Below are 13,544 nucleotides of genomic sequence, written 5' to 3'. Positions count from 1 at the left end.
TTTTGGCGCCTGGAGAAATCAAAAGTAGCCCAATTGGGCGTAAAAGCGCCCAATCTGGCAACCCTAGTGGTGTATACCGCAAACCCAGCCTTTACATCAGTTTACTTTCTAAACAACACTTCTATCATATCATATTTCATCATTAGTGTGTCAGGTATGAAAGAGATAGTACAAGGTCAATATAAATGATTCATCAGCAATCAGCATGTCCTTAAGTTGGAAAATCTGAAATATTTTAACATATACAAGGAATACATAGTACAGAATAGTTTTATAAGTGCTTGGGCCGTATGATACTTACGTGTAGTTAGTAATAGCACGGCTGCAAAACTGAAAATCTCCGCGTCAATACCATTTTTTTGAAATAGCCCAAGCTTAACAATTTAGAAAGTTTGCTTATAATTAAATATAAAATAACTATTTCATATATTATTATTCATCAGACTTGGATGATTGAAACAGTCTAGCCAAAATTCAGCCCTGGCATTTCATTTTTGAATGAATCTGTGGGCGACTATTGTTTATGTAAAATACATTCCTTCTTGGATAGCATTTTAATTCACCAGTAACATTAGCCCATGAGTTACGGTACAGAGTATCGCAAAAGAGCTATCACTTTTCTTTTTTAAGTTTGTTTTCATTGAGTATAATACCGTACTGTAGGCTACAAAATTTCATAAAATTTTTTCAGATTTCCATAAAACTAGAAACAATGCATACAGTTTCAACAATAATAAATTTTTCAACAATACTAACCACTGTAGGATATAACTTAGTAAGGACAACAGAAGTAATGTTATCGCTTTGCTTTGTGTTCTTAATACATTATCATAATAAAATCATATCAACATTTTTCCAGGTTTTATTAATAAATGAATTATGTCTTTAAAGATCTATTACATAGAAAAGATTCCTCAAAACAAAAAATGTTATTAAACATAACAGCCTTCATTTGAATATTGTAAAGCAGTCAACTTAGAACTAAATGACCGCTCATGGTATTTCGTTACCACCCTGGTTGTGCCATGATCTAACGCACTGTTGTAAAATGTATTGTTATGTATATCGTATTCACTCTGTTAATTTCTTACACTTATGCTATATGGCGCTGTAAGGAAAAAAAAAAAAAACTTGACTTGGCAATTGGCAGTCCAGTGCTTCCACTTTTGACAATTGATAAATCCTCTTCAGTTCCTTTTTATCCTGAAAAATCCCTTTTTTCTCAGTCGGAAATCCTTCAAAACTTCCTTCATAGGCGAGGGTATTTTTGACGTTATTTAAGTTAAAAAAAAGTGCCAATACCACTTTAAAGTTATTTTAATCTCACCTAAGTTACGTTTTAACCTGAAAGAACAGAAAATCAGTGAATTGAAGAAGTGGTATAGTATTCAAATCGCTACAAAAAACAAAACCTTGCAGGCAGTAGCATGGCTGATTTAGTTGAAAAACCCAATCTGATACCATAAAGTTGCTGAATAAATTACAAAGGTTAGCTTGATTTTTTTCAGTAGCAACTGTATGTCGAAGCAAAGCTGTTTTATTACAACAGTACAGTAGGCTACACAAAAGCAGTAGGCTACATATTTTACAATAACATGGTTTACTTCCTTTGTTCACTGTCCAGCCAAAAAACCGCTTGTCAGTTAGTCGGTTCTGGGATATTTACCACCTGGTCCTGGACATCATTTACCAATTACCACTCTCATCTTTCCCACACGGACTCTTTAACCTATCCCTAACACCGAAAATATACAGGTGGTAAATGTGCAGTAACGAGTTATCCATCGATTAACAAATTTATTGTTGTGTTTAGTTCGGTTTTCCTTGATGCGCTAACTTGTTCAACTCTATAAGGCGAGGCTATCTCTTTTTTCTCCTTGTCAGTAACGTCTTCACAATCATCTGAGACTGATGAAAAACTTTAGGATACTAGGCCTATTTATGATACTGACTCAGTCTGACTGTGTACACCATACGGTACAATTATACATGTCATATACACAGCCTAGTTGACTCTATTATGGGTGCAACCTAATTCGTACCCTGAACACTTGGTATGGTTCCCTCATTTCGTACCCTGAAAACTAACTCGGTACCCGGTCAGTTGGTCGACAGGACAATTGGTCGACAGACAATTGGTCGACAAGACAGTTGGTCGACAGGACGTTAGGTCGACAGAACGATTCATTTTAGGGTTAGGGTTAGTCAACTAACCTTAACTCTAACCTAACTCTAACCCTAACCCTACGCACTTAACCCTAACCTGTCGACCTAACGTCCTGTCGACCAACTGTCTTGTCGACCAATTGTCCTGTCGACCAATCGACCGTGCACCAACTAACTCACTCACAGCACTTACGTCAAATTCCCAAAATGGCGAGAATAGAAATCAAGTGACGGAAAGGCGAGAATGGAAAAGAGAGTGAGAGGAGGTTTCGGATGGCGAGTGGCGACGGAAACCAGCTGATCATCGTTATTCCAGTCGTTTTTAGAACTTTTGAATGGAAATATTAATAAAATTTTCTTTAATATTGCTAAAAACAACAATTCCCTTTTTAAGACAAAATTTCCTTGTAAAATTGTTAAAAATCCCTAAAAAATCCTTCTGATCTTCATTTCCCTTTTTTATCCTTCGAAGCGTTGAAAAATCCCTTTTTCGGGATAAAATCCTTCAAAGTGATTGGCACCCAGATTTGTTGACTCAGCATTAGCAACAGAAAACAGAGTTGCCAGATTTTGATTACATCAATGCAGACTTTAAGTTTAAAAAAATCGAAAAGTAGGGAATGACATAACTTCAATTCAACTTTGAAGATAAAGATTCAATCAATTAATCAATACTGAAATATATAACCTGCTTTTTTTGATATTTTCTGAACATAATATGTGATGTTCTTTTGCTAAAACTCAAACATGCAACGTATGAATCCTAAAGCTGGTTAAGTTCAATCAAAGACCAGTTTTAGCCTAAACGTTTATTTCAAAAATGGTTTTACTGTTGTGCACGTTTCTATTCAGCGACTACCACTGATGATCCGGTGCTTCTTTGTTTGAGCTTCTACGATCAACCCATTTTTTACTATTCTTTCTTGCAAAATATTTTGGGAGGGAGGCAATTCGTTTCTAGCACTAGCTGCAACGTTCATCTGATGAAAGTAAATGCAACAATAAACAGGTTGACTTATTGCTTCACTGACGTTTCGCGCAAAGTTATATAGCCTACTAGTGCTAAAAACGATAATTATCCTGACGAACACCCAAGCTTTTTAGTATTCAGGGAGGCAATTGTTCCCTCCAAACTAAGCTCCTGGTTTCGGCGTACTTTAGACCAAATAAAAAAACTTGATAGATCGGCTAAAAAGGTTTGCTGCCCGACCAAAGCCCATGCTGGATAAGTACCGTAGCTTACATATTTATAAATGAAACACAGAATTGTTTCCATTTGCCTAAAAAATTATTTTAAGCAGCCTTTCTTTGGCAGATTCTAGTCGGCTGCGTGATCGAGTGATATTGTCACCTTCACAATGCTCGAAAGTAGGCTATCCGTCGTCTCGACACTGCTCAGTGCTCAAGAGCCAGTGACTACGCCTCAAGACACTTATACGCCAAAATAGAAGCAGTGAGTGCTGTCTTTCACTGCTTCCCGCTAGCGTATTTGTTTAGTCTTTAGTGGATGTGTGGCATCTGTGATTGCATAGTAGGCTGTTGTCACAAAGGACAAAATAAAATGATTTTGTTTAGACGCAACGGTTTAATGACGTCAAAGTTGCATTGCATCAAATGTAGCACACAAATACAAAAAGTAACACAAGCAAAGTAAGTAATGTTATTGCTTCATCATTCCATGGAATAAAATTAAAAACAATGTGCAAATTTATGGCAATCAATTGCTAAAAAAAAAAGTAGGTAATCGGCTCCAAACCAACAAGTAGAGCTGCAAATTGGTGGTTCACAAACTCTTTTCCACGGCGTCGCAAATTTTCTAATTATTAGCAGAAATGAGTTTCGTGGCACAACTGTATTCTCGCCTTGCTCTTGGTTCCCATGCAATCAAAAGCTTATGCAATGCCTCCGCGATCAATGGTTTGAAAATTACTGTGCAGTGAAGAAATGATGCAACAGCCTACTTCTAGTATGAAAGTTGATTTCAAATTACTGTACTATTTCAAATATTCAACCTTTCACAACAGCTCTATTGTTGTTTTGCATAGCACAAATGGAGTATTCTTGTGACTGATACGTAATTACTGTTCACAGGCAATTCAAGTCACAAAATACGTAATCGAATCATATCTGTCATATCCCTATCCTATGCACAATAAAAGATACTTCAATATGGTGATCGTTTAGAAACGATCAAAGATTTTGCATTACGTAACAAAACAACTGGTCAGAATTTACGTGACTGAACACTTCAATAAAATATTGATAGCAGTGAATGACGCTAAACTACCCTTTTACCATTCATATCCGCTATCGCGCACTTGTATGGCACTTGTCAATCTTCACTGCGCCAAATCCGTTAAGTGTTGGTGACACTCTTGGTAGACTACTGAAAAGTGTCTGTTGTGAACTTTTACGTATTTATCAATTCTTGGAATTAGGTTGGCTAGTACTTATAAGAATTGCTGTTAATACACTTATAAAACATCGGCAAAAAAATAGCAGCACCACAATTATGGCAGCATATAATAAAGAGGTACGAAAAATATAGCATTAAATACAGAACCATACTTTAACACTGATCTACAATGAGCATAAGCATGCCTACAGTGACTAAATTGACTAGGTAACACCACTAATCTACGACAGACCGAATCGCCGTTACTATCAACGCCCTCATTAAGTAACCTAACGGATTTGTAAAATATAAGAATCCAACTGCTTGTCCAAGTCGGCAGCGGAAACACCTTTCTTTTGTTGTCTTCTGCCTCCCTGGCGACCTCTTCCACGGCCCCTGGTCACTGAACAAAAATAAGACAATATTGGAAAAGCAGGCGTTCTTTCAACAAAAATCACAACTAAATTCAAATAAACGTAAAGATCTAATATGAAGACATATATGGAACGATTTTGCAGACAAACCATGAACGCCAATGGAGACTCAAAAATTGGAAATTAAAAAAACAACTTCAAAATAGTGTACAAATGACGCAATTCAAAAAAAAAAACATTAAAACGCTTAAAACAGTTAAAAGTGCGTTGAGAAGGTTGAAAATGCAAATTTCACAAAAAAATTAAAAATTGAGATCATTCTTAATAATCATAACTACAAATTTTGTTCCTTATAACGGCAATAGTACGATACATACATGCTCCACGAGACGAGCGCGGGCTTCGTCGCAAATTGCCTTCACTTGCAGAGGATTCGATTTCATCGCTTTGGTCTTGAGTAATATCGCTCTCATCAATTAATTGAATATGCATTGCTCGGCCGTCCAGTTGAACGCCATTGTATTTCTTCTGGGCCTGTTAATTATTATGTGAAAGAAAAAAATATTGTATGACGTAAAACATCAATCACCCGCGAGTATGGAAATACAGAAAGATTACCATAGACGGTTTCAAGTATGGGTGTGTATTGAGCTAAGCATTTTTTTGGAATTCAATTAAATCATAAAATGATCTGTTTATGAACGAAACCTGATAAATTCTTTTTGAATTACATGCTTGGTATGAAGAAATAATTCTGGCTTTGAAGTTTGCATGATTTCACAAACTAAATATTAGTCAAGTTGGTGACAAATGAACAAAAACCAACTCCACACCTTTGAAGCAGCAATTCGCTTTTGAAAATGAACATCTGCTGATCCCAATGACTTGCCCGACAGATCATAATGAACAGCAGCTCTACGGATGGCTCCAAAGTTTGAAAACAATTTTTTAATATCATTATCAGATACACCAAAGTCCAAGTTGGTGACGAGAATCTTTCCAGGTTTTCCATTTCCTCTGAAATATTTACAAAATAAACGTTAGTCAGTGCGAACATTAAACTTGGGAACAAAACCTGAGAAAGTTATAGAATAGGTATACCTTCCGGCACTAGATTTGGCTACCGGTACTGTTTTTCGAAGAGTGGATAAACTGGACAAGACTTCTTTCTTGACAAGCTTTTTAGGTTGGGCAACAGATCCCAGCGACTGTCCACGTCTTTTTCCACGCTTTTCACCTGCTGCAAAACGTGCTTGTCTTAATGTAGTTAAATGTCCTCCCTAAAAATATACCCTGGGATCATTTCCGGAAAAATGTACAATAGCAAATATTCGCTGGAAAAAATCCTTCATCCAGATGCAACCGCTCTGGAAATACGCCCTATTCCCCACAATAAAACATTACAAATATTTAGTGGTGGGATATTTTTCTTGGGGATGTGGTGGATTTTTTCTGGGAGGCTAGTTTCCAGGGTGATTTTTTCCGTTTTTTCTCAATTCCTTGCAAAAAGACTTTCCATAAGCTAGTTTAAAAAATGTAGAAAAAGGAAGTCTTTACGTAATGAAAACATACGATACTAATCAGGTAAATGCAGCACTAACATACTTTTCCATCAGGTAAATTTCAAAACTAAATATAATAATGGTGTTCCAAAAGGTGGTAATTGTAAGGTAAAAAATAGTGGAAATTTCGCCATCATAATTCTGTCCCAGCTAAAGAAGATAGTGCTACTGGTAGCAACAATAACCGATTGGCCAACACATCAATCATCGGAAAACCCTTGATTCATGTCTGCCCACTAATGACCACAAAACTTTCCTCTTTAGTAGTTTTAACAGTTTACAAGGAATCCCATTTGTAGCACACAATTTGGAAAACTTATGTCGGGCCAACGAGTAATAAAGTAGTCTTTATCTCACAAAAACAATATTAATTTATACCTTGAACGGTTTTCACTTGATGCACCTCTCTAGCATTGTCACGATTGGTGGATTTTTGCGGCTTGGGTTTTTGGTTGTTCTTTTTGCCTTTTGTTACTTTGCCAAGTTTTGGACTCAAAATGACTTTGTCACGTTTTTGAGATATTCTTTTTCGGTCACTTCCCTTCTTTAATTTCTTATTGATTTTGATGATGTCATCAAGAGACAAATCTAACTTATTTGTCATTATGAAGCTCTGTGATAACCTATCACTTGTTCAAGTCTGTAAGTATGAGTAAATATTTATCTGCTAATGTAAAGAATTATAAGGCAATAAAATAATCCATAACACAATTATTGCAAAAACAAAAATTATAACAGTAGCCCAGGGGTGGGCAACAGGTTATCTGGAGACGGTTTAACGGTCCAGGAGTTAATGCAGTCCAAGAGTTACCAGGATTTACAAATATAATTAAAGTTTGTTTTATGAAAATAATTGAAATTCCTACTGCTCAAAAAGTTACATTAACAATTTTAAGCATTGATTAATCTTAAATGAAAAGGTATGCATTAGTTTGAGATTTTATTTGGCAACCCTGGTAACTCTTGAACTGCAGTGCAGTCACTCCTGGACCGTTACAACGGTCATCTTTAACAGAGTGGGCAATTTCTTACTGTGACTTGACTGTAAAGCATATATAAAACAAATACAAGAACGGCAGGTCTACATAGAAAAAATTTTTTTTTAATAATTAAATTGGTCTCCTGTTTGTTTATTCGGTCATTTATCGGTCATTGACTGCTTTTTTAGCAAAATGTCCGAAAAAAATATAGTCAATTCGGTCAAAATGTCCGAAAAAATATATGTATAGTCAATTCGGTCAAATGTCAGAAAAAATATGTATGCGTGCAAATCGATTTCAGTGATTGTTGTAACTTAATGTTGCAGCTAGTCAGGAAGTGCAAATTTTGGTTTGTGTCAGCTACTTGAAACGAAATATTTTCATCAGAAAAAATAACCAAAATAAATAAAAAATGACCGAATTTTTTCAAGTCCTTTCGGACAAATGACCGAAAAGTCTCAGCGAAAAAAAAAACAGCGCGAGTCTGGTGCAACAACATTTTACCCAGCACAAGCAGTTTAATGACACAGATCTCTCACACTTTCTAATAACTCTTTTCAGATTAGAAATGATTATGTTTTTTGGTTCAAAGTGTAATCCTCAAGTACTGTCCAAATTTTAACAAATAATATCCAACTCAGTTTAGGCTGAAATTTCTTGGTGTTATTGAGTTGCTAAATTCTGCACCTCACCTAAATATGGTGTGGCCAAGGATGGATCCAGGGGGGTGCACACCCCCCAAAAAAATTTCAAACTGCTATTATATTACTTTATATTTTGATAGATCATAGCATTTTATATCAGCATGTAACGAATTGATGCTGTGTAGATTATGAAATGTGTACCAATGGAAATAATCGTGTGTTTTGTACTGCTCATGTTTTTAAACTTTACAATATTTCCAAAAATTTCATCACGTTCTTGAATTTTGTTATACCATAAGTGTTTTTTATTCATGCTTGTTTTTAAGACTTGATTTTTCATGCACGCTTTCTTCGTTTTCAAGTCTTTATTAATATTAAACAAAAACATCTGTATTAACAACATGAATGCTTATGAGTATGCCAAATACAGCTGAGACACATTTTGACAGTGCCACACTGATGGACCTCCTTGAATGAAAATAGATTTCAGCAGCACCCCCCCAAAATTAGAGGCTGGATCCATCCCTGGGTGTGGCAGCGGTAATGTACACAAAAATACTCAAGCCAAATATGTTTTTTTTTAATTCAGAATCTAATTGAATAACCAGACCAAAATAGAGATGGAACAAACTAAAATATAGCACAAACAGAGCAACAATTACAATATCATAACATTCATGAAAGTTTTTTTAGCACAAATTAGATAGTAATTATAACACCTACATGTAACACATAGTGCAATATATTGTATTGGAACATATATTTTGCCATTAATTAGGAGTGAAATAGCAATTGAATACACAAATATTCACAGAATGTGGGCAGCGGACTTTACTGTTAAGACATTGCTGAAAATATAGCATCCACTACAGTGGTTAGGCCTGCACCAGTGGTTTAAAGCCTCTAGTCTAGAAGCACGTAAAATTGTGAAACTACCAAAATCAAGCTTCCAAACTGACTTTCTCAATCTACGAATAACAATTCCCAAATAAACATTAAACAATCAGATGTTTCAGTTCACACTTTGACTGATATTATGCTAATGATAGGCTATAAAAGTTTAACACAAAACATATTGCATGAAAATGGTACATCAGCAAAATAGTTAACTTGGTACTGATATATGTTAGCATACAGACTTTTTAATGCTAAGTGTAATAAATATTTGAAGAAAACACAAAACTTGGAACATCTTCACGTCCAGGATAACTTGATTGTGTGCCTTTCTTACATACACTCAGACTGGCAATGTAGGAAGCCCGACTAACTTTTCCAAACAATGGTAAAGTGGGAAACTTCACCAAAAAGTATGCAAGTGCTCCAACAAATGCATCACCAGCACCAGTTGTATCAATGGCATTTACTTTTTTAGGTATGACATGCTGCGGAGACATAGATTCTTTTTGCACAAAAACACAGCCTTCTGAACCCATTGTGATTATTCCAATGTTACATCCTTTATCAACAAGAGCTAAAGCAGCTTTTTCGGCACTTTTTACATCTGTAATCTCTACTCCTGTCAAAGAAAATGCCTCGCACTCATTACAACATATTATGTGGGATAGAGAGAAAAATTCTGGGTCTAAAGCATTTTGAGGTGCTGGTGCAGGATTAAATATAGTCTTTACATTGTGTGAGCTTGCTATTTTCAGTGCTTCAAGAGTAGTTTGCAAAGGAATTTCATTTTGGCAAATTAAAACTTCAGTGTGTTGCCAAAATTTTTTTTCAGAAATTATGTCGCTAGGCTCTAGAAGCAGATTTGCTCCTGAAACTATGACAATCGAGTTTCTTCCATCATCATCAACTGCTATTGATGCTATACCAGTAAATGACTGATCTGTTTGAGCAACGTTATTCACATCAATTTGCAAAGATTTAAACTTTTCAATAAAGCTTTCACCATCAGCATCTTTTCCAACTTTTCCTATCATTCTTGTTTTTGCTCCCAATTTTGCTGCTGCCACACACTGATTGGCTCCTTTTCCTCCATTACCAGTAACATACTTTGTTCCATGAAGAGTTTCACCAGGCTTTGGAAGTTTTGGAGAATATGTAATGTGATCCATGTTACATGAACCAACTACAACAATGTCCGCATTACAGCTTATTCCCATTTTAGTAGGCAAAGTTTGCAACATCACCACTTCAACCTATGAAACAAATACAGACGAAATTGATTAATAGTATACCGCTTAAACGTATCAATCGTTTATTTGAATCAAAACCTGAAATCCCAAACCAAATCCAATCTAATGTTACCGGTAAGTAAAAACATCGGTTAAGCGTACGCCGTACACCACTTAAAAGAATAAGTCAGATAATAGTATCAGGATTTGCTTCTCGCTTGCATATCATTCATTTATCATAATCATATAATTGCACTAGTAAGCGAAAAGAGAATGTCTCTTTTTTGTTTCGCATAATTGTTTGCAATGTTCAAAGACAAAGTGAAGAAAAGATGAGACAGACACATGTGATCAAAACAAAGACAAGTGTATGTAATCCCAGGCCATAATCTTATGTGCTAGACATCGCACTGCAAACAACCAATTTTCGCATAGCTGGGCTTTATTAACACAGAAGAGCAGACAAAAGGAATAGGCTAATCAGTAATCACACTTCCCAATAAAGAAGGTTAAACGCTTTTGATGTCATCCGTCAGTGACTGGCCTTCCAAGGAATAGACACAGTCAAATTATATCGGCTTGAAAGGGAAGTGTTGGAAAGCATGTCCAAAAGTTAAACAAGAAAACTTTGAAGAATTTTTAAAAAAGTGCTGAATAAAAGCAGCCTACTGTTGTGAAATGTACTGCGTAATTTCATCTAATACTGTAGTGTACTATTTATTGTTGTGATTGTGTAGCCTACTGTTATTACTGTACCAACACTAGTGTTCAATTACACTGTTAGCATTAGGCATTCCAGTAGTCACTGCCTAATTGATGCATACCAATATTGCTTTAGTACAATAACAAAAATTTTGGTATTGTTTTTGTGTGTCTTTTTACCTTATATAGCTGTTTACTTTTGCGTGTGTATCACTGTTGATACCTCTGTTAATCTTAATATTGTTATTATCTTTATTAGTTGTTTACTGTACGTGATTGAAAGATGAATAAGCACTCTGCTTTACAACATCTCATATATTATTATTATTATTATTATTATTATTTGTGCAGTTTCGTTCAGTTGAAGAACATTGCAAATTAATTATATTACGAGACAGCGCAAAAGACTTGAAAAAAAACTTTGCGATTTTAAAACAAACAGTGAGTGTGAGCCGTATTTTTCTATCATACCTCTATTTTCGTAGGCCTGTTCGATAGCCTATTAAAAACTACACAGCAGGTACGGAGCTAAAAATAGCACGCTTGAATCAAAAACATCAACGGTCAAAGTCTGCATTGTGATGTCACAGAGATTGGTGAGATGAAAAGAAGTCTGATTGGGGCAGTTTGCAGAAAAATGCTTTGATTGTACAGTTGTACATGATCTCCCAGTCAGCAAAGATTGTCTTTTTTACAACGATTTAGCGTCTACAGACGATAAATCAATTGATGTAAAAAGGACCAGTTTTGCTGGCTGGAACATACAGCAGTAGTGTTATATAACACAGGTCAAGTAAACTCTTTAAAGTTTAACCAGAATTATAAACAGTTGTAGGAAGTATATATCAGTTGTAATCTGCGTTGCAGCCTAGTCAGCACAGACATCTGTTCAACAATGACGCCCATTCACAATAAACCTTTTTTTGAGTAAATTGGTTAAACACATCAATCGAATATCATACATAAATAATAATCGTATCAAAACATCTGGCAAATGGGTGATACGATTAACCGATTTTATCTGTAAAACAATGACGCCTTTTGAGACAATGTACTGATTGCACCAGTTGGTGGTGTTGCCTGAATTCCTGCCTCATAAGCAATAAAAAGTATAAATGCCTGGTATGACACATCATGTTACCAAGAAAAATACACTTGCTTTCAATGAATGCAACCTAATTCATACCATGAACAATTCGTACCGTCAGTTCGTACCTTGAAAAGATCTAGAGAAAAAATTAAAAAAAGCCGAAGTTGCTTATCTCAGTTTCCGCAAACATTTTACTATTTTCCGCAAACAAACTAAAACTCTTAGTAGGATCATTACCAGAAATTTTAAAATGTTTGCGGAAACTCTGATCAACCCTAACCTTAACCCCTAACCCTTTTAAAATGTTTGCGGAAACTGCGATCAGCGACTTTGTTCTATTCTTTTCTCTCAATCTTTTCAGTTTGTTTGCAGAAACACCCTAACCCTTTTAAAATGTTTGCGGAAACTCTGATCAATCCTAACCCTTTTAAAACGTTTGAGGAAACTGCAATCAGCGACTTCGGCAAACTCTTAGGATCATTGCCGGTGTAGCAGTCCAAGAGTTACTGCATGCCAAAAGTTACAAGAGTTGCCAAATATTTCATTTAAATTTTATTTAATTTTGTTTTGAAAAATAATTAAATTTTTAACCTCTTAAAAGGTCAGATTAATAATTATATATAAGTATTTTTTTAATGCTAACTGAAAAGCTTGCATTAGTTTGAGAGCAATGAATTCATTACACACTTAGTTAAAACAATTTTCGCTTTTCTATCGATTTTTTTCTATCAATAGCATCAAATCTGGTGAATAAAATTCCTAATACAAGTACCAAATTTTCAGATTATCTTTCAAATCCTATCAGTCAATCCATTTTTTTACGCCCCACTTCTGCTGATGAAGTCAAACAAATTCTTTCTTCTTTTCAATCCAAACTTAGTTGTGGAATAGATGAAATACCAACAAAGATATTAAAAGTTGTACCACAAAACATAATCATAGCACTTACCCACATCTTCAATTTATCCTTAACTAACGGTGAATTTATAACGGCATTTAAAACATCTAAAATAATACCCATATTCAAAAAAGGCAAAACTGAAGACTGTAGTAATTACCGCCCCATCAGTCTATTATCTTCCTTTTCTAAAATACTTGAAAAAATAATGTATAACAGAGTGTATAATTTTCTTGAAAACCATAACTTTTTCTACCCCCAACAATTTGGGTTTAGACAAAATCATTCAACTAACCTCGCAGTTTTGCATCTTGTTAGTAAAATTTCAAATGCATTTGAAAAAAAAGAAACCACCCTTGGTATATTTTTAGACCTGTCTAAAGCATTTGACACAATTGATCACAAAATTTTGTTAAACAAGCTTTACTATTATGGTATCAGGGGGGCAGCCCATGACTGGCTCAGTAGTTACCTACTAAACCGATTTCAAGTAGTAGAAATATCTCAATCAATGTCCACTAAACGCAAAATATGTTTCGGGGTCCCCCAGGGTTCAATTCTAGGACCTTTACTGTTTTTAATATATATAAATGATTTCTGTAACAGC

General features: G+C 35.2%; 2 protein-coding genes across 2 annotated transcripts; both read right to left on the bottom strand.

Moving 5' to 3' along the window:
* Nucleotides 1–3,762: 3,762 nt before the first annotated feature.
* LOC145780573 (aly/REF export factor 2-like) lies at nucleotides 3,763–7,101 on the bottom strand. The gene is made up of 5 exons (XM_082592199.1): nucleotides 6,876–7,101; nucleotides 6,037–6,175; nucleotides 5,769–5,952; nucleotides 5,313–5,469; nucleotides 3,763–4,964 (listed from the first exon to the last, which is right to left on the bottom strand). The coding sequence occupies exons 1-5, from the start codon at nucleotides 7,099–7,101 to the stop codon at nucleotides 4,852–4,854; spliced, it is 819 nt and encodes a 272-aa protein (XP_082448325.1). The 3' UTR covers nucleotides 3,763–4,851.
* Nucleotides 7,102–8,616: 1,515 nt separating this feature from the next.
* LOC145780572 (ribokinase-like) lies at nucleotides 8,617–10,235 on the bottom strand. The gene has a single exon (XM_082592198.1). The coding sequence runs from the start codon at nucleotides 10,233–10,235 to the stop codon at nucleotides 9,270–9,272; it is 966 nt and encodes a 321-aa protein (XP_082448324.1). The 3' UTR covers nucleotides 8,617–9,269.
* Nucleotides 10,236–13,544: the final 3,309 nt, after the last annotated feature.

This window comes from Aplidium turbinatum, chromosome 12 (genome assembly GCF_918807975.1).
Source record: "Aplidium turbinatum chromosome 12, kaAplTurb1.1, whole genome shotgun sequence".
In the NCBI taxonomy this organism is placed as follows: domain Eukaryota; kingdom Metazoa; phylum Chordata; class Ascidiacea; order Aplousobranchia; family Polyclinidae; genus Aplidium; species Aplidium turbinatum.
This window is presented reverse-complemented; position numbering and strand designations above follow the sequence as displayed.

Coding starts and splice junctions, on each gene's coding strand:
- LOC145780572 (XM_082592198.1), bottom strand. CDS start 10,235: ATGGGAATAAGCTGTAATGCGGACATTGTTGTAGTTGGTTCATGTAAC.
- LOC145780573 (XM_082592199.1), bottom strand. CDS start 7,101: ATGACAAATAAGTTAGATTTGTCTCTTGATGACATCATCAAAATCAAT. Junction 6,176..6,875: donor TCAAGTGAAAACCGTTCAAG/GTATAAATTAAT, acceptor CACGTTTTGCAG/CAGGTGAAAAGCGTGGAAAA. Junction 5,470..5,768: donor AGCGAATTGCTGCTTCAAAG/GTGTGGAGTTGG, acceptor AATAATTAACAG/GCCCAGAAGAAATACAATGG.